Raw genomic sequence first — 27,799 nt, 5'->3', positions numbered from 1 at the left:
CTGGTATGCCTCCAGAAGTCAGTAAAATCACAGTAGGTGTACAGGACTAGCAAAGCAGAATGCAGTCCACCTTTCCCATATGCAGTTTGGACTGGTAAGAAAGGATTTATCTGGCTTCTCAAGCAACTTCTGTTTCCTTCAATATATAGAAGCTGCAAAAAGGTCTCGCATAAGCACAGATAGATCATGTCTCTTGTTATGTTTTTCCCAGCTGAATACTCAACCATCCCTCTTTTCCTATTTGATATGGCACTGCCCTTAATCCACTCTGTTCTGCATCCTTTTTGTCATGCAGACTGCAGTTTTCTTTCACTGTTTTTTATGTGTGGCAGACTTACACCAAAAAAAAAGTGCCTTCTCCTCTCCAGGAGCAGCCTGTGCAAAAAAGTTTCCTGAGCATCCCAGAAATTACAGCTTTAATGTGTAAAGCATTCAAAAATCAGTTGAGTTAGCTGGCAACAGGCAGCAAAATGAGTGATACGGTCACTGACTGCATAACTTTTCTCAAATACTTTTCTACAGCTGGCAAATATCACCATACATGGGTAAGACATGTTCAAGATGCACTGTCTGTTCACTGCCAGGACTCTTGCTCAAGATTTGGGTACCAAAACAACAGCCAGCACAGACTTCCACTGCAGTAATTATTAAATTGTTGCTCTTTTCAAACAGTGTGATCTTGTTCTTTCAATCTCATTCTTGGCTTTAACAGCAATGCAGGTTAAATTACTTTTTAAGGGTTGTGGCTGTTATGCAAATAAATTTTGGCAGTAGAATACCGTTTAATAGAAGAGACTTTTTTAATGCTAGTGGGTTTACTCGATAAATAAGTGTTTAATTTACTGCAGGTGGAGGCAATCTAAGTCAGCTCTAGGGAAAGACAAACAGGCATTTAAAATAAACCTCTTGGCATGTTAATCACCTTAAATCAAGTCCTGGGCTTATGCTAAAGCATATGATGTGACTGGTAAAATCCAAATGCCATCATACATTTGTAAACCCTGAGCAACATCCGATAGTGATACAACACTGTACTTTGAAAAAATCCCTGTTTAGAAGGACAAACTGTGTAAGCCATGAGATCAGGAGATGGTACCAAATACTTCGATCTAAAGTTTGTTTCAGAAAGAAGCACAACTTCTTTCTCAAGGATGTCAAAGGACACGCGTCTGTCATTGCTGTTTTCTAGGACTGGAGGCAGCTAAAGCATGTTTCAGCTAGACTCTCCACAAATCATGGTTTAATCTTTCGCACTGATAGTTAATGGTATGTTCCTGTTCTCTGTGAGAGACCAGGCATGGAAGCTGGACACATCCAGTATGCGTCATGCTGAGGGTACACAGAGCAACAAAATGACACCTTTTGTCTTTCGCTCAACACTCTTCCTGCTGCTTTCCAATGTTTTATTGGCTTTTTTTGGCTGCAGATGCACACTGGATTGATAATCTCAGGCAACTGTTAACAGCAACTTCAGGATCTCTTTCCTGGGCCGTGATGGCGAGTTCCATCATCAGCATTGAAAAGCTTTGGATTATTTTCCTCTACATGTGTTACCTTACGTTTATCTACACTGAAACTCTTACGCCAACAGTGTGCTTTTTGTTCAGTTTTGTGAGATCCTGCAGGACATTGTCATTGGCATGGCATTTCACTGCCCTAAAGCGGTCAGGAATATCCATACACCTGGAGATTTTGTGTACTCTCCTCCCTTCTGCAGGTTGTGAAAGAAGACGTTGAATAAAACCAGTCTCAGCAAACACCCACTGCTGCCTCGTCTCCACCATCAAAGCCCTTCCATTTGCCTCCCACCCCTTAACCTACTCTCAGTTCAAAAATGAACTTTTCCTTCAAATACTTGGCTTAGTTTCTTTATTGATCACCAAGAAGAAAGTAAAATCCAAGGATTCTGAATAAGAACCGTTGAAATGAGCTTCTCACTTTTATAGTCCTTGTATCTTTCTAATACAGAACAGACCTCCCCAAATTTACAGCTACAGTTCTGCTTGTAGAAAAGGTGATCTAGAAGATAGAATTAAGCTTGCAGTGATTTTTTAAATGTATCACATTATCACAGAGAGTGTAGATTGGCTTTTGACAGCATTCCCTTGTTTTCGTTCTGGAAAACCCTAGATGGACTAGTTGCCGGGGAGGAGAGTAGTGTCAAAGAGTTTGCATCAGTTTGCCAGGTAAAATATTAATCATTGTGGGACATGATGCCTAAGTGACAAGGCCATAGCTAGGAAAGAAAGCAGGACAGCACCATTGAGTTTTACAGTTGCAGCCGACAAAGGTAAGTTTAGATTTTCCTTCACTTAACAAGAACTAAACAGGACAGAACTTCTATGAATTTAACAAAGGATTAAAAGCCCTGAGTGATTTTAAGAGGTCACAATACAGCAACACTTCTGCTTTGAAATGGCAAGAAAAAAGAGCTGCAACACAGCTACAACTTCCATGCTGCTGCAATGGTGTCTGCCTCGCATTGTGGGAGTGGGACAGGCCTCCCAGCTTGCAGGAGCCCCACTGCAGATGCTTTTGCCTGTCCAGCAAATAACTGGTTTGGGTGATGGACATTTGTTCTCAGGCCCACTTGTACAGTCCTGACCAGCTCTGTTGCAATCTGGTAGGCTGGCAGGAGCTACGCAAATGTGGCTACCTGATGCAGGAAGTGGCTCTGTGGGCAGCAGGATCCACGTCTCTCACAGAGACCTTGTGCAGAAAACACTGCTCCAGCAAAAGAGCAGTATTTTTGGTGAGGTATGGAAGAAGTGGCTGTGAACTATGTGAAGGTACAGTGAAAAATCCAGCTGTCAGCATACTTCTAGAGTACCAATATTTTGGCAAAGACCCAGCCCCTCTAATCTGTTTACCTAATGTCCTCCTGCACTTCCAATTAAGTATGAGCTTATTTCCTGTACTAAACTACTGTGCATCTTACAGTTAGTTATTAACTAGCTGTTGTGTTTGAAAAAGGCCTTTATTTCAGCAGAAAGTGATTCTTTTGTAATCCTCGCTCAGTTTGGGGCAGCTGTGCAATCTGCCCATGACACATCCTCTCACAGCGCAAACACGGGCCTGGTATTTTCTAGGCATTGTTAGTCTGTACATTGTCATCAGACTGAATGAGATAAGACTGATTTTCAGCAACAGTGAGAAAGAGTAATCCAGAATTAAGTAGAGTTTTCCCAAATGCATTTTGTTGGGGGAATTGGAGGAGAATCTCAAACAAATGCCCCTCCTTTAGGAGCTGTTCACAGCCTCTTCTACTTTCTCTTGGAGTGCAGTTGCACAGCCTGGAGATGAGAAGTTTCCTTGGGAATCTTGCTGGTAGTTTCAGTTTTCAGTGCAATCTCTTACAGTACCACACTATGGAGAAAGGAATTATTTGCCATTTCTGCTATTCTGTTTCACTTGTTTCATTTCAGGAGAAGTTCCCAGATAAGATTAGTGAACTCCACGTGCTGAAGTGTGAGGGTGGAATGAGTGAGTGAAGGATAGTCTCGCGTCACTTGATTTCTAGATGCATAAATCTGACTAAAGCAAATGTCAGGAAAATGAAAGACTCACCGTTTGCTTATTGCAATTAACTCATGCTTTCGTATTTCTTTTAATGCCCTCTAGGCCCACTTCTGTTAGCTGCAGGAATATCTAACAGCTATCTGTTCAGGACCAGGTGCTTGAATAGTCTTTAAATTCCAATATTTTTGCCTTTTAATTCCATTCTTTTTTCCATTGAGACTTCAAGTTCAGGCAGATTGCAGTGTTAGATGGGCACTTAGACAAGTTTGAAATGCCATCTCTGTTTTTCTCTCTGTGTTTAGACCCAGATTAGCTGAAGTGCCTCATCTCTGCAGAGGGAAGTATCTTTCTGCAAGGCTCAGATTGGCATCCAGACCTTGCAGCAGCTGCTGCTGTCAAGACTGGGAGCCTTCTCTCTGCCAGACATACACTTGTGCTTTTTTTTTCACTGTACTCCTCAGTAATTCTTGTGCAAGGGTTGGCCAATCTGTGGTATTTCTCTCCTGTGCCAGCACCCCCATGGGAAAATTAATTATATCTGAAGATAGGATCTTACGTTTGCACCCATCTGGCCCCTAATCTTTAGGGCTGGACAATAATGACTGATGAGAAGGGGATATTCAGGAGGGAAAAACGTTTTCTGCCCAGCCCTGTTACTTCAGATAGGATCTTGCTGAGTTGTAACCCGTCTGCACCACCTTACCCAATTAAGAGTGTAAAACAAACTGTTCCATGAACAATGAACTAACAAACTCAGTTTCAATATATTTATATGTTTTTCAAGTCCTAATTTTTCCTATGACATTCCTGCTCCTTCAATACTTTAATTTCCCCAGTAAATCCATTAAATTGCCATCACTTCTCCCAACCACCTGCCACATCTCCACATCTCCCAACTATGAGATGGGGAAGAGGTGGTAAATAGCCAAGCTCACCATATCGTAGTTCCTCTGATGTCAGTGGCAATTCTTGAATATGCATCAGGCCATTTTATAAAACCTGGGGAAAAAAACTTTATCTTCTTAAATTCATTTTCCTGTCTCTGGCTTTTTGTCCCTGTTTCTGTGTCCTACTAATGCTAAACAGAACTTGATACTGACAGATAACACAGCAAAAGTACAGATCTAATACTCACAGAGATCTGCTCATTTTATAAAGAAACATCAAAAAGAAAAGGCAGTAATTACAGTCTGCTAAGTAGAGCTGATAGGTGCCCTAGTGAAGTGATAATGAATAGCCAAGCTTTGGAGTCCTGAGAGTGAATGCAGGGCCATGCATACCTTCCTCTGTCCATGGAGAGGTAAAATTCAATTTAGAGATTAATCCGTTATCAATTTAATCTGGTGTCGGGCCAGGTACACTCATCTCTCATGCAAGACCAGCACGTACAGAGAGTGGCAAAGTTCTGGTTCAGGCTGCTTTAAGGGCTCCCTAACAACTGTAAAAGTGTATACTCTTCACATACTTCGGTTGGATCTCGCTTGCAGTCACTCCGATCTACTGGAGAGAAATTGAACAAACCTCGGCGTGACAGTAGATTTATTTAAAAATGAAAAGGATTCGGGGGTATTTCAGGTTACCGAGAACTAGCGGAAGGGAACGACCCCTGCCCGCCACCGCACAGGTCTGCCGGCTCTCGCGGGGGAGCGAGGGCTGGCAGCCCGGCCGGGGGTGCCCGCGGGTTGGGGTCCCCGGCCGCTCTGCGGCTCGGGGCCGGTTCCGCGGTTGCGCCGGGCCCTGCTGCCTCCTCCAGCGTCCGCTGAACCGGCGCTACCCGTCCAGGCCTTCTCTCGGGGCCGCGCCCCACTCAGTGCCGGCGCCGGCGCCGCCGCCACCACCACCGTCACCGTCACCACAGCGGCGGTCCCACCGCGGGCCGGGCCGAGCCAGGCCGGGCGGCGGAGGCGGAGCCGCGCCTGGGGCGGGGCGGGGCGGTGGCGGTCGCTGCCCCAGCGCGGGTGGGCGGGTGGCGCGGAGCGGTGCGGGGTGATGGAGTCGCGGGCCATCGCCGCCCGCGCCTTGGTTCGCAGGGCCCGCTGAGGCCCGGCCGCAGCCGCCTCCAGAGCGCGGCCGACCCCCGCCCGCCGCCGCCAGCCCCCCACCACCGGGACATGGCCACAGAGCCCCCGCGGCCGGCGGGGCGCCCCGAGGGCGGGCGTGGGTGCTGCGCGGGCGGCGGGCGCGGCGAGACGGAGGAGGCCGAGGCCGCGGCCCAGCCGGTGCTCGGCGCCTCCCCGGGCCCCGCGGCGGCGGGAGGCGGCCGGCGGCGAGCGCTGAACGGGTGCGTGCCGCTGTCGCACCAAGTGGCCGGGCACATGTACGGCAAGGATAAAGGCGGTGAGCGGCGACGGGCGCGGGTAGGGGGCGGCGGGCCTGGCCGGGTCACCCGTGAGGGGGTTCCTCCCACCCCGGCCTCCATTCATCTGAATTCTCCCAGACCGGCTGTGACGGGGCGGATTTGGCTTCGATTTCCCTCGCCCCGCCGACGAAGGGGCAGCTCCGTGGCTGGCGGGGCGGGGGTCGGTGCAGGCAGGAGCGGCGCCGGGGGGCGAGGACAGGACTCGCCGCCGCCGTTCCCGAGCTCCCGCTACCGGGGCTCTGCCCGTACCTGTCCGCCGGAGGTGCCACAGCAGCGCGGAAGGTCGGTGCTGGGGCCTGGGGCAGTGCCGAGGGACCGGGGCCTCCCTGGGAAGGCCGGAGGGGGAGCCGGTCGAGCTCCCCACTGCGCACAGGCCGTGGTTGGGGCGGTGTCACCGCTGCCAAATTTCATTCTTTTGGTGCTTTTCCTAAATGTCATTAGCCTGTCAAGACGCGATAGTTATCAGGCACCTTTAAATCGAAGGACTTCTGCCGTTCAGCTTCACTTTGTCAGGCACCTTTTTAAAAGTGGGAATTCAGGTAACAGCATGCTGGTTCTCTCAGAACATATGTCAAACACGTGATTTATCTAACGGGACCACCTGAAACTATGGCCACCAGAAACTTCAGCAAATTATTATCAAGCTATAGTTATTTTCTTGTTTATTTGATGGTAAATCTGAACCAATGGCTAGTGAGTGCTCTAATGATACAGATACATGAGGATACAGTGTTTTTAAGTATGCCTCCACCAGCTCTAAATTTCTATTCTAATTCCATGTAGAGGAGTAAGGTGTTGGCCCTTCTGATGAAGGGGCTTTTTAACATAGGCAGTGGTCAGTGCCAAAGCAAGCAGCCGAGTTAGCGTTGCCAAATTGCATTTCTCGCCTTACCAGGATATGGCATTTGGGGCCTGTCTCTCAGCCAGGTGGAAGGTACACATCCATTCAACTTGCAGTGTGCCCTCTGAGTGTAGCTATAATGAGTACCTGCTGGCATATTGCCTTTGAACCCTGGCAGTAGGAACTGCCCCTGCTGACTAGGCCAAGGGCTGAATTACAGAACCCTGTCAGCCATCAGTGAGTGAAATTACAGCACTAATGGCACTGTGAGTTTGTCTTATCTACAGCTTGCATCCATGGTGTGCCTTGCTGCAGATAATCTCGACAGAAAAGTCATTCTTCTCTGTGCCCCTGCCAAAGGCTGAACTTCAGAACCTTTTTAGTCATCAGTGAGTGGAATTACAGCACTAAGGGCGCTGTACGTTTGTCTTATCTACAGCCTGTGTCTGTGGCATATCTTGCTGCTGATAATCTCCACAGAAAAGTAATTCTTTTCCCTTGTTCCAGCTGCAGATGGTGCAATAAAATGTAGATGGAGGTGCACTGGATCCTTGAAGGTGTATGTGTTCCTTGTTCATATATCGTAGCATGAAGTGGGATCAGGCAAAAAAAGGCTCACTTCAGGGAGAGCTTCACCTTTGGCACATCAGTCTTACTTCAGTTAGATCAAACAGCACACGTGATCATCTATATTTTGGGTGCCACTCCAATGGGTTAGGTAAAGTTAGCTCCACTGCATCTCATGGGCAAGACCAAGACATTTCTGCAGAGGTACCACCATGGTTGATGAGCTCATCTTGGAAACTGTTTTATGGTGAAGACCAAAGCTGCTCTGGTACTCACAGCTCTCATTTTTGTAACTTGATTTGCCCTTCTGTTCCCACATACAAACAGACAGAGGACTTGGAGGTATCCAAAGTATTTTTAACTTCTTTTTTTTTTTTTAGTAAAAATACACTGTAAAATTTCTTTGCCATAGGGTTCCCTCCTCCTGAATAACCTTCCTTTTTCCTTTTGCTCCCTGTGACTGTTACTGCCTTGCAAAGAAAGGCATCTTACAGGCTCTCTGCATGCACATGTAGACGTTAGGCTTCTGTGCATTGTGACTGCCCTTTTGTTGAATGCTGTGTGCAGTAGTGCTTCCCCCAGGTAAATCATGTGTAGTAAGCAATGACTTTGGGTTGTGTCTTAATTTCGTAGACAGGTAGAGATAGTCAGAAGCTGGTGGGATATGCCACCTTATAGAGCCTCCTGCACCTGGCTATGGTTTGGTGCCTGTACCTGCAAAGTGCTTGGGGTCCCTAAGCCATTAGTGGGATTCTGTAGCTAAAGGGGCCATTCTTCTTCAGAGTGACTTGCTTGCTCATTTCAGAATGGTAGCAAGCTTTGCATCCACAGCCAGAGAGAAATGTTTGTGAGATATTTCAGGGTTTTATTTTCAACATAGTTCTGTTGATTCTTCACAAATGTTATGTTGCTTTTTCATATATTGAAACAGTACTCTTCCCTGTCTGTGCTGAAAAACCCCAGGAAGCCTACAAGAAACCCATGACCAACATCCATATGTTAGTATGATCTACAGGTGATGGTATCTCTGCTTCTTGTTGTAGATCAGAGGGAAGGTTATGGAGTTTACATCTTTGTGGTGAGTGTTGAAATATGACTCTGGTTTTCAGGCCTACCCCAGACTCAGTGACAGAGTAGTGCACTAGGTGCTCTAGTCTGTCAAGAATGCAAAGAATGAGGGAACTTTGGATGTCAGTTTATATTAAACTCTTCAAGTAATATATATCAACCCAATAGTGTATGGATTCTGTTTCCAGGAATCTTTGCCTGGTCTTTCTGCCTTGTAGATTGTCTGCTTATCAAAGCCAAAATACAGATTTTTGAGGAGCATGTGTTATAAACCCTATTTTTATGTTGTGATTGTTAATAATTCACATATAGAACATGTGCCATTCAAGTACTTGGTGCACTTTGCAGAGTGGTTTTCAGCACGTGCAAAAGGATACAGGGAGGGGGAACACAAGCTGCCATGTCTTGAAGATGTGGTAGCTGCATATGTTGTGTGGCAATATTTTTCTAGTTTTGGAAAGTATATAAAATCCAACTTTAGCAAGAAACATGACTTCAGAGCTGTTTTACACAAATTTTAAAAGCAAATCTTTGGCATAGCCACCTATTGAGACAACTATTCTAAGTCTGGTGGTTGTTTTAAAGTAAATGTCTTGGTCTCTAAAGATTTTGTTTAGTTTCTAAGACTGCACAACAGAGCCCATTCATAGATGATTGTTTTTAAGAGGTGAAAAACACAATTGCTGTTACAACTGCAAACTCTCTTTGGGATGCAAAGCTCCTGGCTCATTTTTCTGTTTTCTCACGTGGTAAGTTGAAAATAGAACCTATTTTGGATACGGTTGACGTTTTTGTTACCCTTCTAAGCAAAATAAATTACTGTCTGAAAAGCTAGAAATTAATCCTAGGAGAAAATTTCTTTTCCAGAAGTGGGTTTATGGTTTTCCCTTGCACTGGATCTGTACTTGCATCACAGTACACATTTCAGAGGAATGCAGTTACTTTTCTCCATTCTTGCCTACATCCATCTCTTGAATATCCTCAGATACTCAGTTGCATTTCTTCTGCAGGTATTCAGAAATACTGGTGACTGGAGAGTCATTAAGGCTGTTTCATGAGGGTATTTTGCAGGGTTTTTTTGTGCAGGCTCAATGAAGGTGTTGTCTGGCTGAGATAAAATTCTGTTCTGTAATTATGGGTGATACAAATAGTAGCATCTGATAGCTTGGAGTGCTGTAGGGGTGCTACTTCTTGTAATAAACACATACTCTTTCTGTGCCACTAGTATAGATGTCCATCCACAGGACATTTATTTCTGTTCTAGTAGTGCATTGAATGTGGTACTCCTTTAACGTCTTGGCATTGTTGGAAAACAATTTATGAATTATTTAAAAAGGGAGTGTCTGTGTAATCTTTTTTAGTTACTTATGGGGTTTTTGGGAGTGGAACTTTTAGTGTCAAATCTCGTTACTGTGTGGGCCTTGGGCAGAACTACACCCAGGAAATCATTCAATGGCTAGAAATAAGAGGAGTGCAAGCAAACCTCTGCTAAGGGTTATGTGTAGGAGCTGACAATTTTGTCTCTGCTGTGTGTGCCATGGAAGCAGTACATCTTTTCAATAGGCTGTCCTTGATGGTGAAATCACTATTTCTGGGGAAAAAGAAGGCAAAAGGAAAGCTGTGCCTCTTAAAACTAAGCCCTGAAGGAAATGCGTCTCTTCTAGGTATACTGCAGCATCCAGATGGGACAGTCCTGAAGCAGTTGCAGCCACCACCTCGTGGTCCCAGGGAGCAAGAGTTCTACAACAAGGTGAGGGTCCCACAGTGTGGAGGAGGCTGGCTTACTCCAGGTGAAATGATGGGTGTGCTTCCTGTAGAAGAACATCCTTATCGTTGCAGTTGGGAAAGTACAACCTGGATACCCTGCCATGGTATCTGTGTGCTCTCTAGAACTTTCTGCTCTTTGCATGTCAGTCCCCATGCCAGACCTACTTCACTCACAGGATTTAAGCTTGTTCATGGGACAGCAAACTTTCGCAGCATCTAAGATTTTATTGAAAAGCCTTATCTCGCATCTGTGTTTAAGGGGTTGTATGTTTGATCCCAAATTTCTCATGTAGCCGAGCCTCAAAATTGCTTACATCTAAATTTAGCATGTTTTATGCTTCTGCCTAGTCTGGTTTACTGCTAGAAGTATTGCTCTGTTCACTGTATTAAAACTCAGCTCCTTTAAAGAAGTCAATAAAAATCAAAACTCTCCAGTTGTTTTAACTTCAGTTGTATTTTTCCTACTGCTCATCTTCAGTTTGCTTTATCAGTAACTTTAACAGCACAGACCAAGAAAGCTGTTGTTTTCGTGTAAACAGTTTCTAGAGTTTCTGTACAGTTTCTGTACTGTCCTACCTGCCTGTGATAGTCTGTCATGTGGTTTTCCTATGTCAGATTGATATGCCATGCCTTTCCGTGGCTTATTAGGTATGAAGAACTATAGAAATCTTCACGCTCGGTGTAAGAGGAGTCTTGAGACACTTGTGGTGTTTGGCTTGGATTTTGGTCGGTTGTTTTCTTTTTCCCTGAAAGGGTATTTATTTAAGTTACCAAAAGACCTTGTGGATTTTGTGGAAATGTCTCACATACACAAACTAAGCAAGGTGCTTTAAGTGAACCGTGTGTTTGCATACTAGCATTATTTGATAATTCTCATGATGGGACAAAACAGCAGGTCTTCAGTTACTAGGAGCCAGTTAAATGTAAATACTTTTCTGAGTTTCTCTGTGACTCTCATTGAGATGAGGTTAAGAAATATGCTGTCCAGCCTAAGTGGTAACTTGAGTAGAAGGAGAAAGCTTGAACAGACTCCTTTGGGCACCATGCTGCTTGCTGTGCTGTAAAATCCTGAGGCAGAGACAGTAACATGCTGTCCCTGCCTAAAGCCAGCAGGCAAGAGGGGTAAGTTCAAGCACTGCTTGGACATGAACTCTCCACATCAGAGACTTTATAATTTTGCCTGTTTAAGCTTAGACACATGTGACAAGCCGTGAGCAAGACCCTGGGCAAAGTCTTTGAGAAAGGTGTGTCTCTGTTAGTGTGCTTGTTACCGTGCTGTGAAGAAGTCAGGTCTCAATGCTAATAACTTGCAAAGTAAGCTTCTATTCTGTCTTCTAAGGCCTTGCTGGGTTGCTTCCAACACTGAAGTTTTTTGGTTATAAGCTGTCTTGGAAGCGGGTTGGGCAATTCTTGAAAAATAACAGAGAAAGGGAAAGGTATAGGCATGATTAGTTGTGTGCGGACTAGAAGGCCTTTTAGTGGGAGAAGGGAAGGAGAGCAAATACGTGTGTGTTGTGTAGGTGAAAGTACAGGAGAAAGGTCTTGGGGATTTGTTGCTTTTCAATTATTAACTGCTATCATGTTTGCTCTCAGGCAAGAACTGTCTGATGTGGGCTATAGACATCTAAGCACTACATATTGTTGTTATAGGATGATGATTGCTCTGGGTTGGGAGGTTCTGGGTAAAGTACAGATTCACATGCAGTTTGTGCTGATCCAGTAGCTCATTGCTGCCAAAAGGGAAATGCCTTTCTTCCCATTCCTGCCATTTACCTTGCACCATGATGGTGCTTTTTGGACATTTATGAACTGATTTGACAATTTAAAAGATGGCAGAACTTCCTTGTCTTGATAGTCTTCTGGCAGATTAGGTGACTAAGCTGACAAGCAGTGGGAACAACAGCAAGGCTGCCCTGCTCTGGTGACTGAGTTCAACCCATCTTGTGGGCTATAATCAAAGAGACATCACCTTGGAGAAGGCTGATGAGCCTCCAGAGATTGAGGGAAGGAGAATTTTACCACTCCTTAAGACAGAGAGTTGTTTGAAAGGTGGCCAGGTACAGGAGATGGTGAGAAGCAGTACAGAAATGAAACAAGTGAAATAAGACTGATGAGTCCCAAGCTCTCACTTTGTCAGGGCAAAACAGCAGGTTGGTTGGTAAGATCAAAGCTGAAGGTTGTCCATTAGTATATGTGGATTAATTGTGACTCTTTTTTTTTTTTCCTTTTTAAATTTCTGCTCCTGTTTTTTCATATGTGCTTAGAACTGTTTTGTCTGTAGGTAGGTGAGTTACTGCTCCCTTTGCATCCTACCTTATGCTAGCATGAATGAAAATTAGTGCCTCAGTACCTGGGTAAGAAACAAGGGGGTTATCTTTCCTTCTGGAACAGCACATCTCCTCATGTGAAGTAACTGAGAAGCTGTGTAGTTAATGGTAGCAAGAAGATGAGCGTGTCTCAGTTTCAGCTGCATGAGTCAGCTGGAGAGCAGCTATTGCAGAGCTGAAGCAGAAGTGTCTTCCAAGAACCAGGAAGTGGTATTTCAGTGTCCGGTCCTAGTGCTTGTGAGCTGAAGGCTGCAGGGAATGTGTCGTGATAGAAGATAATGAGGCATTAAGAGACAAGTTTGACTATAACTCTAATATATTTAATGTGATACCAGGTAGATATTATCATCTGTTTGGACCAAGAAAGTCTTCTGTAACTGCTGGATTTGCTTGCAGCTTGATGTGTGAACTTGACAGAGGTAAAAGTCTGTGTCAGTAAATCACCAAATGTTTTTTCCCTTGCTGTTTATTGATGGCTTATTTTTTGTTGAGCATGAAGGTAGCTACTTACCAGTAGAGCCCAAACAAAATGGGCTTTTGTTTTGGAATGGAAACTTGAGCAAGACATGTACTGCAAAATATTAATAAGTGATCCACAACCTGCTCAGAAGTGATTGGCAGCTGAAATTTGGAAGAATTTCACAGGTCTTTGTCAAATCTGGAAAACTGCTGAAGTAATTCCTACTTGGGCTGTTTTCCTCATACTATGTTTTCAGCTTAGCAGTTGAGAAAAAATACAGGTCTTCTTTTGTAAGAGATTATTTCACCAAGTAAACCAAACTTTTATCTACTACAGCACTATGTCTCATTCTCTACTGCTAGGGAAGGGGCTTGCTATGTGTTACAAGGGAGGGGAAAAACACAGCATGACAAGATTATCATGAGTACCTTCTATGATAAAACATAGTAGAACAATGAGCTGTTTGTACTGGTTGTTAATAGCTTACTGTGCACTGCTTAGCTTCTCATTGGAATGTGACTTTCTACCTGTAATGTCCACTTGCTACTGAGTTCTGTAAATCTGAGTAATTATCAAATCAAAATAGTAAGTTCTAAATTTGGTTCCTGCAAACTCACTTTCTGTACCTGAGGACATGAACTCCTTACAAACATTGCCTGCATAACCATGGAATGTTTTAGTAGTTATTTTGGTGCCCTTATTTGTGTGAAAAAAATACGAGGTTTTTTTAACCTTGAATAGCTACAAAATACTTTGTTTTCAATAGGTGTGAGCAGCAAGAGGATGAAACTAATTGAAGTATAAGGGTTGTGTTTATTTAAGGGCTATCTATACCGCTGATCAGTTGTTTCTGTGTAATGGCAAGGCTCTGTGAGAACATGTAGGTGGAGGTACTCCAAAGGACTATTTTTAAAGGGGTTTTGGAAGGGAGCAGTATACAGTGATGTGGGAACAGGGAAATAGTATTGTTTGAAAATGTAGTCTTCTCAATTAAAGACTCTAAATTGGTAAAAGGCAGTGTGAGATTATGGTAGGTTGCCTATGCAAGCATGCTAAGGAATCCACAGAAGTAGCCTGCTCCTCAGTGTGTTTTGGGATTTGGCTTCAGCCTGCTTTATGCCAGGGCTCATTTATCCGTGCTGAAATGGTCTGATTTAGTTCAGCAGTGTTGAGAGAAGGAGGAAGCCTATCAGCCCTCCTACTGTGATCTGTTGTGCCAGCTGAGTTGAAAAATGTGAGAATAGAGTCCTTTGAAAAGGTTAGTGCAGGCACTGTATGAGGTAACCTGCTGCTTAGCTGTATGTGGAGCTCCTGTCTCAGCCATTCCAGGCTGTACCCCAGAGCACTCTGTGCTAGCATAGCTCTGTCTTCGCATTTCAGAGCTCTCCAGCATAGGGCTTTCCTTAGTTTGTCATGTCAAGAATGCAGCATTGCAGAAACTGTTGTCCTGTAGAGAGGGAGAATGCTGGAATGTCAGGCATTAAATAGGGTGGCTGCTTTTGTGGGCACTAAAGGAGAGAGATTGGGCTCCAAGGAAGGGACTCTGCCTGGCTCAGGTGAGGAAGGACATTGACCTCTTTGAGTGAGTCCAGAGGAGGCCTCCAGGATGATGAGAGGGCTGGAGCACCTCTGCACCTCAGCTGGGAGAATTGGGATTGTTCAGCCTGGAGAAGAGAAGGCTCTTGGGAGAGCTTGCATCCCCTTCCAGTTCCTAAAGGGGCTCCAAGAGAGCCTGGAGAGGGACTTTGGACAAGGGCCTTGAGGGACAGGACAAGGGGGAATGGCTTTCCACTGACAGAGGGCCGGGTTAGATGAGATATTGGGAGGAAATTCTTCCACTGTGCGGGTGCTGAGGCCCTGGCACAGGTTGCCCAGAGAAGCTGTGGCTGCCCCATCCCTGGAAGTATTCAAGGCCAGGCTGGACAGGACTTAGAGCAACCTGGGATAGTGGAAGGTGTCCATCCCCACGGGGATGGAACAAGATGGTCTTTAAGGTCCTTTCCAACCCAAACTAGTCTGTGATTCTATGAAAACTGAGGAAGAGAGAATTTACAGTTGTTGTTATCTTTGCGACTGTGGTTTCCTACAGGCTGTGTGTGAAGCATGAAGAGATGGAGTGTTTCCTAATGTTCAGTAGAACAAGAGAAGGTTGCTGAACTGTTTTGAAATGACTACTTTCACTTCTGATCTTGGCATTCACTCAGTGCAATTGTAAACCTGTTACTCTGTGTAACTGTTCTGAGCATGGCCTACTGAAGTTTGAAGTTTGCTAATGTAGCAGCTAATAAACTGGGATTTTATGCTTAACAGATCAATAAATGTTCCTGTAAACTTTCATTTGAATTGCCCTTCAGTTTTCCTGCAGTGACTGTGTGACACTTGGGGATATGTAGTACACCTTCCCTCCTCATGCTGCCTGCCAAAAACTGTCCTGAGAAAGCTCCTGCAGCATGGACAGCTTCAGTGGGTACCTTTTTTTTTCTTTTTCTTTTTTCTTTTTTCTTTTTTCTTTTTTCTTTTTTCTTTTTTCTTTTTTCTTTTTTCTTTTTTCTTTTTTCTTTTTTCTTTTTTCTTTTTTCTTTTTTCTTTTTTCTTTTTTCTTTTTTCTTTTTTCTTTTTTTCCTCTGTTTGATGTACATCAGAGTTGTCACAGCTGGTTCTAGTGGTGTTGCCATGTCATGGCTCCAGATAATCATAGCTGCAATGGTATAAGGTTTCCAAGGCTATTGTAATACAAGTCCTACCCAGATTCTCAGATAGTCCTGTCCCAGGTGCAAGGCTGATTTTGGGGAGCTGGAATGAAAAGGTGGACAGGGTTCTTCCAGTTCCAGCTCAGCTCTGGTAACCTCCTACCTTTGGCCAGTGCTTGTGAACCAAGGGAGCTGATTGACCCCACACAGCATTGTGAAAAGATAATTCAGCTAATCACCTGCCTCTTCAGTTAACAAATCTTCCACCTTCGCCCAGTTAGTGATGGCACTGTTAACTGCTGTAGCAGTAGTCCGAGTTCAGGGTTTGAGTCCTGCTGACATCAAATCTGAATGCAAGGAAGCTGTTACCACAGGAGATAGCAGAAAATGTTTTTCACTCTTCTTATGTGTCCTAAAAACAAAGCCAGGATATAAGAGACACAAATAGCTATGACGTGTAAAAGAGATTTACAATGGTTAGGTGAGAGTCAGGCACTTGAAAGCTAGGAAGGAATGGTTTTGTGGTTGCCTATACAATTGTTCTGCAGTTTCCCTGGATGCATTGAAATGCAGCTTCCATAGGGGCAATGCCCTGTCTTTATTTTGCTTTCCCTAAAGAGCTCACTAGCTCATTTTACAGTCTGATATAAGGCAGAATGAATATTGTTTGTGCAACTATTGCTGTCTCTTTTTTAACCGTCAGTCTTTGAACTTGTAACCAGAGGATAATGTGTTAGTGAAAACCAGTTGTGTTAAGATTTCTGAAGCCACAGTTCCTTGTGCTTCTGTGGTTACAGAGGAGAAATGTTCAGGAATTGTGCCCGTTTGGAGCATTAGCAGTAATCTTCTCCTTACTGTTTTATTTATTTTGTTCTCAATAACCTGCTGCAGCTCCTGGGGTGTGTCTTTTCATTCCTGCTCAATGCTTGCTTCTTTTCTCCAGTGTCTAATTTTAATTAGTATTTCAGTAGCTTCAGGCATCGCAGAAGACTTGTGGTGGCTTCTCCCCCTCTCCATGGCATAAAATCAAGCCAACAGTCTGAAAGATGGGTTTTGGCCTGAATAGGCACAGAGTTGCAAGAACTGACTTACAAGGCTCAGCTCTCTTTCAGCCTATGTAGCACAAATCATGATAAGGCAGCCTGTGTTCCATAGACTATTCTCTGCTACTGACAGGAAAGGAAAGGGATTGGGGAGGCAAAGTATGTCTTGTTTCAGGATCAGTTATCCTATTTTGTAAGCTCAGTTAAGTGCTTTTATACTCTTGATTTAGATGATTATCCTCGGCTGAAAAAAGAGCGGATGATGGCCATTGTGCTGCTGTTGCATACTAAAATATCCTTATCCTGTGATCACGTCTCCAGCTAAGGTTTCAATTTTCAGTCTTGTATGGACAAAAATATAGGATGCATGGTTTTCTTAACATCTTATTTTGGAGATGCAATGCCTTGCCCATGCCTTTCTTTACTACTGCATTTGGAGCTGTAGCTCAAAAGGATCTTTGGCTGTGTACATCTGGATCTGCTGCATTGGACAGCAGAGATACTGGTATTGAAGTGTACAAATTACCTATTGGGAAACATAGGAAACATGTTCTGATGCAGTTCATTCCTGCCCTCGGCATCATTCCTCCTGCTGAGGAACTGTCTAGAAGGCATCCTGTTTTGCTGGGGAAATGAGCAAACCAGCATGTGAAATTGCCTCTAAACCATGAGGCCTGGGCATATTTAATAAAAAGAAGGACACACAGTAATTCTTAACTAATGAGAAGAAAATGGCTTTTTGACAAAGTTGTGAAATACTGGCAGCTGGTATTCAGATCTTTTCTCACATGAGTTGTCTAAGAGAGATGAAGGATAAGGTGTAGCTGTAAGAATCTGCTGAGTTCCTATTACTGTTCTATAAATATGTTTTTTTGTACTTCACTATTAAATGACTAGACAGTAAGACTTAGGAAAATATGGCAGATTTTTGTGGTTCTTGCACTCTGCAGCAAAAACAAGTTTGGAAGAAACACACCACACAGCAGAAAGTTAACCTAGAAGGGTCTGGTGAGCATCTCTTTCCCATGCTCTTTGAAGATTGTGTGTCACAGAATAAAATACAACCTACTTTAATAAATCTAAGAAACGTTTTAAAAAGGGAGACAGTAAAAGGCCATTGTTGCAATTTGATGCAGTTGCGGAACTACTGGGTGGAGTTGGTAACAGACTGAGTAGTCTACAGTCTATGACATACAAATAAGCAGGAAGAAAATCCAGTTCTCTTAGCAACCTGATTTTGAGGAATATTCCTTACCAAGAGTAGATCTGGTTAAAAATAAAGTGAAAATGCATAGTTGCAAAGTGCATAGTATGTTAAATTGAATTAAGACACAGCACAGTGCTCCTGCTCTGCTGGAAGGTCATGCAAGTGCTTTTTCAGACTGGATCAAATACTGTTTAGACTTCTGTTACGAATGTTTCAGAATATGGATCAACTTACTAATACATGTTGATGTTACACAGAAAATACTTTGTTCATTATAAGTTCATTTAAAAGTAAGATATGGTTGGTGAGCTGCCAGAATGAGATTGAGGAACGTGTAGGTTGCCTACTTGAAAGGAAAACAAAATAAATTCAGTCTCCAAAAAGAATTCTAGTTTCCAGATTAAAAAAAACCCAAACAGGCTTGTAATATGAGAATATTGTTGCTGATGATGCGCTGGAGGGAAGGGGTGCCATCCTGGGGAACCTTGACAGGCTTGAGAAGTGGGCCAATGGAAACTTCATGGAGCTCAACAGAGAGAAGTGCAGGGTCCTGCACCTGGGTCAGGGCAATCCCAGACACACTGACAGCTTGGATGGAGAAGGGATTGAGAGCAGCCTTGGGAGAAGGACTTGGGGGTGATGGTTGTTAAAAAGCTCACCATGAGCTGTCAGTGAGGGCTCCCAGCCCAGAAAGCCAATGGAATCCTGGGCTGCATCCAAAGGAGCATGGCCAGCAGGTTGAGGGAGGGGATTCTCCCCCTCTACTCTGCTCTTGTGAGACCCCACCTGGAGCACTGCACACAGTTCTGATGTCCCCAACATGAGAAGGACATGGAACTGCTGAAGCAGGTCCAGAGAAGGCCATGAAGTTCCTGAGGGGACTGGATCACCTCCCTTCTGAGGACATGTTGAGAGAGCTGGGGCTGTTCAGCCTGGAGAAGACAAGGTTGTATGGAGACCTCACAGCACCTTCCAGTATCTCAAGGGGGCTCCAGGTAACCAGACAGGGACCCTGCATCAGGAACTGGAATGACAGGACAAGGAGTAATTGGTACAAATTGAAAGAGGGCAAATTTAGGCTGGATATTAGGAAAAAGTCCTTTACTGTCAGGGTGGTGCGATACCGGAACAGGTTGCCCAGGGAGGTTGTAGGTTTCCCAAACCTGACAGTGTTCAAGAACGGGTTGGACAAGGCCTTGAGCAACCTGATCTAGTGAAAGGTGTCCCTGCCTATGGCCAGGGGTTTGGGACTAGATGATCTTTAAGGTTCCTTCCAACCCTTAACATCCAGTGATTCTGCGATTCTATAAATGGCAGTTAAAATGGAGTGCCTTGGCTTGGCACATGGGCAGTGAGCCAGCTTAAGGTGCTCAGGAGGCTGTGGGGCCAGCTGTACGCTGTCACTGCTGCAGGAGAGGGCATGGAAATGTGTGTGGGACTGTGGTAGTGCTGTCTCTGAGTGACTGAACCTGCCATCAGTCTGTACCAGCATGGTAGTTGCTGCAGTACAGTCTTTCTGTGGGCTGCCTCTTGCAGTCCTAGGAAAAACAAGCCAACATATGTCTGTCAGGACTTGGTTCCCATTTCTATCTCTTTAAAATGTAAAATTAAATTCTGCTTATTTAAGTGTCATTGCTTCAGGATTCCTCCCAACTCTTATTCTCTCCTTCTCCTCTGTGCAAATATTCAGCTGGGACCAGATTGCTTTCTGGGAAGAAAAAAAAAAAAAAAAAGAGTAAGGCTGAATGTTCTCAGAAAGTGGGACAGCCATAATAGACTTCCCTTTTGTTGTATTGTTCTACCATTCCACTTTCATTAATTTCAGTGATAATTTAAGCTTGAATAGTTGGAGCTGCTTAAAAAAATTACTCTTGGGGCAGAGAGTTTGTGTTAAAACCCTCTGGCTTCTGGCTTCGCCCACTCACTTTTGGGTCTTTGAGCCTGGATGTGGTGGTGGGTTCTGACAAGGTCTGTGTCTTCCCTCAAAATCCCAAGCAGTATTCATGTTGCACCACATAGTGCATTGCAGTAACAGAGCTGCCTTTTGGCACAGTAGTTCCATATATAGAAGATAGATGAGAAAACTGGTTGTACTGTACTTCTGCAAGAGAGTAGTACTTGACTTTCTGCCTTGAAATTCACTGGATCTCACTGCCTGCTGGTAGCTTGAACTTTGCAGTGGGTAACTTCAGGTCAGCATCTCTCCAGCTCTATTGGTTGTGTTGTCAAAGAAGAAATCAAAAATAAGAATGGGAGAAATATTTAGTGTGTTAAAATTGAAACTTCCTTATCAGATGACCGATGGTAGTATGTCTTAACCATTTTTTTAGTCTGTGTTCTCTTTGTTTTGGCCTCTAGTGGAGAGTACCTAATGTGAATCTGCTCCAGTTTGTTGTACATGCACGTTGACATAACTGAACTGAATTCTAGTTATATTATGGAGTAGAGACCTTGATCTGCAATATGCCATGTATTTTTTGACTAATCACCTAAGAGTCTCATAACCTATTTAAGAGGTTGCTTAACAGGTATTTGTGATGGTAACAACCCCTACATTTTCCTGAGTATCTTTAACAATTGTCTTTGACTTCAGAGTTCTCTTAAGTTCGCTGAAGACTCCATCTCCTATGCAGTTGAAGCTGAACATAATACCTGGCTGTGATAGTTGTGAACACAGGAGAGGCTGAAGGGCAAGAGAAAGCTCAGCTCTATGGAAAGAGATTGGTGATGAAACATTATCTCTAATTTTGCAATTTTGACAAAGAGGGCTCTTATGCCCACTACCCTGCTCTATGCACAGTGGGGTGACTTGCAGAAATTGTAGGGAAGTGTGGGTAAAGTAAGCAACTTAAACTTGGTTTGCTGTTAATCTTTAGTTGCCCAGGAATCTTGTGGGATGAAAGATTAGATGGGAGTTTGCTGTCTTGTGAACCCTTTTTAACTTATGATGGAGTATGACCAAATGCCTGCTTATGTCTTTCAAAATGCTTTACTGCCTTGCCTCTGTAGTAAGTGGTTATTGGAAAGAAAGTGGGGAGGGACTGGAGGATCTGTTAAGCTTAGCTCTGACCGTTTTGGAGCAACTTGCTGCAAATGATGCCTGTGGCTCTTACTTGCAGCTACTCTGTGGTATTTGTTTAATGTTGCTGCTGATGGCTGTGCCTGACTGCAGCCTTTTGGGTGGTTCTCTTGGCTGCTGAAGTTTTGAAGCTGTGCCACGCCCTCAAAATGGGTTAGGATTTGCTTTGTCTCTTTTAAAAATGTCTCTTCTAAAAGCCTGGGGCTTCAAATCTTGCTAGGGTCAAGCCTAAATTGGACTATGTAAAATGTGAAAGTGGATGAAATAAGACCTGCTGGGTTTTTGGCATTCTTAGAGAATGACTTGTTGATACACATGACCAAATAAAGTGTTTCTTTGGGAGATGTTTGAGGCTTATTTTCACAGCCTTCATTTTTTAGAAGGTAAGATGGCCAACCCCTTACTATAATGTGGGTTTTTTTTCCTGACTCCTGAAAGACTTTTGACTTTGTCAACAGTGTGTGCCATCTTTACTTGAAAATTCATTTATGTGATCAGATTGTGGGAATAGGTCCTCATTTGCTTTAAACATTCTTTCTTTCTGTAGGTATTTGCAGTGAAAATCATTGTTATCTCATTAATACAGCTGCATATAAGATAGTAAATTAAGCAATTTGGTATAATAGAATTTAGTGTAACTACATTCACAAATATTTAACTTCTGAAGTTATTCTGGTATGAGATTTTGAATATAAGTAGAGCTGGCTCAATGCCAGTTATTTTTGTGGAAACAAGTTCTGTGGACACACGTGTCAAACCATGATGGTACCACTTCAAAAAAAGGACAGGGCTGTCTGAGTTGTAGAGCCAAGCAGGTATGAATTGCTAAAATCACAGCTGCTGTTTCAACCTCAATTTTTTGACCCTTGCACGTGCCTGGTGTAACTGGCTGATGTAAGAGCCCGGAGGGAAATGCAGTGTGTGCTCAAGTAATTAAAGTCTATGATATATCAATGGAAGAGGGAATTAAGGTTGCACTATCATCTGTAAATCTTGCATTTGCTAATTTAAACACATGATTTAGCTGCATTAACTTCTCAAAAAAAAGTCTCAAATCCCATACTGGACACCAAATTATCTGCCTGATGTTGGCAGCTGGCTCTGTGTCCTGAGACTCTGCAGGCCGTAGTGCTGCTGCCTTTTAGGGACAATTTTTGATAGCTTTGGCAACAAAGAAAGGTGATACTTCAGACTGATATACCTACTCTGACATTTGAAGTTTCCTACTCAAATAGCTTTAAAATACATATTCTTTCAAACTAACTCTTGAATGTACTTTAGAAATTCTCTATAGATTACTTTTCTGTCAAAGTGGTATTTTGAGGACAGGTCTGTACTGCCAGAACTAGTTTCCTGTTGAAATTTTACTTGTTTTACTCTGCCTCTCTCATTTATGTCATCAGCTAGTATTTAGAAAAAAACCCTGAATGTTGTGTTTTAAATAAAGAAAAGAATGTTCCTGTTGTCCTAAGCAGCCCCTGTTTGTATTAAAAACAGATGAATCTGTTACAAGAAACCCCAGAGTATACTTTGGATTAAACACTTAGGGATGGTAAATTTGCCTTGGAATTAAAAAGTCCTGCATGACTGGAAATTATGACTTCCTGGTGTCTATTAGACTATCTGAGCTGCCACAGAACATACCTGGAGCTTATTCCTCCTGTGAGTTTGTGGCTGTAATTTGTAATGGTCATGTTGTGAGCTCTCCAAATGTCAGCATCCTGTTTACTTGCTTTTCTGGAGACATTTTATGTCTCCAGTCTGTGCTATTGAAAGAATGTAGCCTGTGATAATTAGCAGGGATAACTCCCCAGGCTGAGCTGACATGGTGTTGTTTTGCATTTCTTGATTTATTGGATAAAGTTGTTATATACTGTAAGGAAGAAATTGCTTGTATTTGTCAGTGTTTGCTGGAGAAATTGACCTCCATTGTTACATTAAAAAAAAAAGAAAAAACAGCACTGTTTCTTGAAATAAAATTGGAATATTGCTGATGTAAGCAAAAATCTAATGGTTTATTTATTAAGGTTTTTCTGAGGTAAGGTGTCATAGGTTAGCAAGCATAGTCCCGGAAGGGACGTCCTTGCTAAGGGGTGCTTACAGTTTCCTCTGGGAACTGATAGAACCTATCAGCTGGCCAGTTTGAATATGGACAATTCTCTAAGCCACTTAAAGTTGTGATCACCTCTGTGATCCACATTTAAGAATAGGCAAACTCCCCCTCCAAGCTCTCTCTCGTTTCCGGCGCTGGGACAGGTGGCTGCGGGCCCGTGTGGGGCCAGCGGGCCCGGCCAGGCCCTGCTTGGGCCAGGCCGGCCGGGCCACGGCCATCCTGAAGCCATGGACCTGTTCCAGCCATGGAACCCCCCCCACTGCCTTGCCGTGGGCAGCCGGAGCGGCTCGGCTCTCCCCCCTCTCCACTGCGATAAGAAAAATTCAACATTCCAGCTGCAAAGCTGCAAGGCCGAGGTGAGATTAACCCTTTTATTGCTGTGAAGAGCTGAAAACCTGAGGGAAGAGAGAGAGGAGATGCTTAAAGCTGAAATTCTGTTGTGAAGCTATGATATATCAGAGTATCCTGTTGTAATTTCATGAAGATATGGGGGGTGGAGTGTTCAACTCGTAAGCAAAAGCACCTGCGCTGAGATAGGCAGATGCTGACGCAGCTGTAATTTCATGAGAAGTTTGGACAGGGAGAGATGAACCAGATGAGGACTTTTGCTCCAAATGGGAAAGGAGAAAACCTCAGTTCCTAGAGATGCTCCCAGAGATAGTCCTAACGATGAAGATGATGAAGACCCTTTGCTCCCAGGGAAGGAGAAGGGCCTCTGTTTTTGTTTCTGAACGGCTCAACCTTAAAATTGTACCCCAAAAAACTTCAAGAGTGGACCCTCGAAAGCAGTTGCGGGAAAAGCTGCAAGTCGGGGGAAAGGACTCACACGCAGGCAGAGAGACTCCTCTTCCTAAATGGACTGAACAATATTTGGAAGTGGGCGGCTGTCTCGTTGTGATAATGTTTTCATAGCATGAGCAAGAAGAGACTTCTCTTTCTAAATGGACTGAACAAGGTTATTATGGAAGTGGTAAACAGACTGAACATCTTAAGGGTTGTCTTTTACATTGTCAGTGGGAGAAGGGAGGAAGGTGGGGGAGGAGGAGAGTTCTGAAGGTGGTATAATTTTTTTTTCTTCTTTTAGGTCTGTTAATAAACTTCTTTATATTCTTTCAAGTTTGGTGCCTGTTTTGCATTTCTCCTAATTCTTATCTCACAGCAGATAAACAGTAATGAGTATTTTGGACCAAACCACTACACTAAATTGGTGTTTCTGCCCGGTTACAAACCGAACCCGCGACATAAGGATAACCTGTATTTTTAATGAATCTTCCAGCAGTATTGGTAGCAATACCTTTTGGGGCTTGGGGTGCATGGTATATTCCCTGTGTAGTTTTTGGGATGGTTTTGTCATGTTTACATTTATATTTGGTATTCTGTGGCTTGCTTCCAGATTGTATGAAATGAGAAGAAATGCCCATGACATGTGTACTGCTTATGAGGTCCCGTTCTAATGAGCAGAAGTGGTTCTGTCCTGCATAGGAATGAGCATAATTCCTGAAATGTCTGGTTTTGTTCCTTTGCCCACACCAAGTGATTTCCTCTGATCTTTATTAATTGAGTGCTTATTCTTGTTTGATATGCAAATACATTACAGGCTAAGATAGAGGTCTATATTAAGGTCAAATAAGTGCTTTGTGTATGCTATGTCAAACTTACGAGGGAGGTTTCTTACTGGTTCTGGGAGCAAGATAACTTCTTGAGAGACAGAAGTAATGCAGTTACTTCTATTATGTCAAAGTAGTGATACTGAAAAATGCATTATTGGGAGCTCTGTCTCCATTTAAAAGGTCTTATATCAGGGTATTGAGGAATAGACTACTTGGAAGATACTTCCAGAGCTCTTTTCCCCATTTGGTCTTGGCTTTGGGCTATTACACCCCATTATAAATTATCTGAGTATCTTTGTTGTATCCTGCTATTTGAAATACACAGGAGCATACTCATAATTACTTGCTAAGTTGCAAAGTTTAATTCCCTAATGTTGGTGATAAAAAGTAAGTCAAGGGTCTTGTCTCTCTTAAAAAACCAGAAGTGGTCTCCTGACATTTCACTTTCTCAGAATCTTTTGCTAATAAGTTAAGTAAATGAGTTATTATGTTTGCCCATTTTTTCAGTTGCATTCAGTGTTTCTCCTCATTGTCTGCTGCACTTTTGGTTTCCATCACTCTCCTCTTGGTCCTGACCTAAATATATGCACTTGCTCCGATGTAAAGGCATGATGATTTCTGCTCAAACTCATATGGGAAAAGAGCATTAGTACTGGGAGCAGTGGAGTACCCCCAGGTCCTGTGATCATAAACTACCACAGTAAACAAAAATTGGGTTTGTACTACTTGTACACAGTATGAAGTAATGGCACCAGTCAGTGCTTGGAGTGCTGGCCCAGAAACAGCTGTGTGTACAATGGGGAACACTAAACTGTTATCAAAGAGAGCAGTGATCAAGTCTGTGCCTCAGCATCTGCCTGCTTCTAATCTTTCCCTCTCCTTAAGCTTCTTCTTTTCTTCCTTAAACAAATAAGATCAAGCTACATTGCAGTCTTCTGGAGAAAGCACTGTCTTCTGCTGGCAACCCCTGAGGTGAAGAAATGTTGCATAAATACCCTGATCACAGGGGCAAGCAGGGCTTTTTTTCTTAGAGCACAATGTACCAGTATACCAGCTTGTGCTAACATGGAGGGAAACTGGACTTAAGACATACAATTGTGTGTCATCCTCAGCGGTCATGCCAGCTTGTCAAATCATGACATGTGAAGAGAGATCAGTCAGTGCCCTGTGATGTGACACTGTGACTTGTAAGATACACACCCAGCAATTTCTCTATGCTTAAGATAACAACAGTAATGGCAGAGGGTGTGGTGTTGGGTGTACACCACTGGGTTGCAATACTCTGCACATGTTTGTGTGGTTTGAACTTTGAGGATTCAGCCCCTTCTCTTAGGATCTTTCAAATGGGGCCTATACCATGAGCTGGTTAAAGGAATGGGTCAAATTCAGTAACTTAACAAACAGTCAGCATGGGTGTATCATGCTCTTGATCACTGCCCACTAACAGTGAGGGTGTCAGAATTGTGGCTGGTGCAAGCTCAGGAAAGCCATGCATTAGCTGTGGAGCGGTCCCTGTGTTAGAAGCACACTGGTGATTTGAGTTTACCTAGTTTGAGGTTTCTGCAGTGAAACCTAAATTTAGCACAAACTCACATTAACTAATTTTAACACTGCTGCTGCAAGAGGTGCTGTCTCAAGTTACTGGCACTGGCAAGGATAGCCAAGGCTTGCCTCGATGCTCTAAAATAGCAATGGACTTCAGGTCTGTTTTTTTCTCCCTGGTTGTGTTAACATTACAACACTACAGGCATGTGTTTTGTGATACCTGCCCTTTGTAGCTGCTATTGCCAGGTATCCCCCACTGTGGTTAAATGTGGCCTGACACAATGAACTGAGCCAAGTCTGCAGAGCTGTTAATACCTGGCATTTTTCTGCCTTGCTGCCAAATTTGCAGTAGGCTCTGGCTGCATTGCAGTGACAGCAGAACAGTGAGCATGCCCCGGTCACTGTGCAGCATCCATGGGTACTGCTGTGTGGCCATGGTAGGGCTGAGGGGCAGGACACCACTCTGATGGCAGCACAACTGGGAGATCTGTATGGGGAGTGGGATGAGATGGCTCCTAAATGCAGTAACAATCATTGTAACCTGTACTGGTGTAGCTATAGATCTTTCAGTCTATTAAGCATGTGGAAACGTGGTATAGGCAATCCCCTATGTCTGGAACTACATCACTGGATGGGATGGAGGGAGTCTGGGCAAGGGAATGGTTTTGAAACTCTCTTAACAATGCTGCAAACTGGTAGCAGTCATTCAATTCCATAACAGTATCCGAAGCTTCATTTTAACTGCAGGGAATTGTTCCTTCAGGAATATAAGCCAGCTGCTGTTTCCAAACTGTTACTGTTTTTCCTACAGAAGTTGAAAAAAAAGATGAAAGCGTTAATGCAAATGAAAAGAAATAATTTGAATTGTGCATAGTCTGTGTGATGTAGCTACAGCATGAGTTGTCTTGGAGAAGATGAGAAAATGCTATGCAGTTTGAGCTTCTGTACTTTACCTGATATAAATGAAAAATATTTTGATATATAATGTGATGCAGTAATCCTATACAGTCTTGAATGCAAATGTGTGAACATCTTTTTCAATAACTAGGCTTTGAAGCTAACCATTACAGTCTGGATTTTTATTCAAGTTAAGCCATGAATTGTGCTTGGGGTTGATGCATCTTTGCCACTTTAGAATTTGAAAGAAAGGATGCCGCTCATTTATTTTGGACTGTGATAATTATCTTCTATGAATATCATGAATATCTTGAATATCATCTTGTATGTTTTTGAAATGTAAAGTAAATATGTTAGACTTAGGAAAACAAAGGCTGTAAGAAAGTATAATTATGGGACAGTTGGAAGTTGTCATGGTTTAGTCCCAGCCAGCTACCAAGTACCATGCAGCTACTTGCTCACTCCCTCACCAGCAAAAATGAACATTTAAAATTATAATCTTTCCAACCCTCCCTAATTTATTTCAGGTTTATGACTCCGACTGTTGCGACAGCATTCTTCTGGAACTGCGTGAATATCTGCCAAAATACTTCGGTGTCTGGTCACCACCTACTGCACCAAATGGTACTGTTCTAATTTTATCTCATAATCCAAACTTCCTGGAAGAATTTTCTGGATTTTTAGCAGTTGTGAGCTCCGTAGGGGTT

At 43.4% G+C, this 27,799-nt stretch overlaps 1 protein-coding gene across 1 annotated transcript in view; it reads left to right on the top strand.

Annotated features, from left to right (window-relative positions):
- The first annotated feature begins 5,615 nt into the window (after nt 1-5,615).
- Nucleotides 5,616-27,799, top strand: part of IPMK (inositol polyphosphate multikinase) — a 42,750-nt gene continuing 20,566 nt past the window's right edge. The window contains exons 1-3 of the mRNA XM_039553559.1: nt 5,616-5,856; nt 10,019-10,104; nt 27,620-27,716. Of these exons, the coding sequence (XP_039409493.1) occupies nt 5,631-5,856; nt 10,019-10,104; nt 27,620-27,716 (409 nt within the window). The 5' untranslated portion in view covers nt 5,616-5,630. The remainder of the gene's footprint in view (nt 5,857-10,018; nt 10,105-27,619; nt 27,717-27,799) is intronic.

The sequence above is a fragment of the Corvus cornix genome, chromosome 6 (genome assembly GCF_000738735.6).
Source record: "Corvus cornix cornix isolate S_Up_H32 chromosome 6, ASM73873v5, whole genome shotgun sequence".
NCBI classification, from domain to species: domain Eukaryota; kingdom Metazoa; phylum Chordata; class Aves; order Passeriformes; family Corvidae; genus Corvus; species Corvus cornix.
Note: the sequence above shows the minus strand (reverse complement) of the source record. Positions and strands in the feature narration are given on the sequence as shown.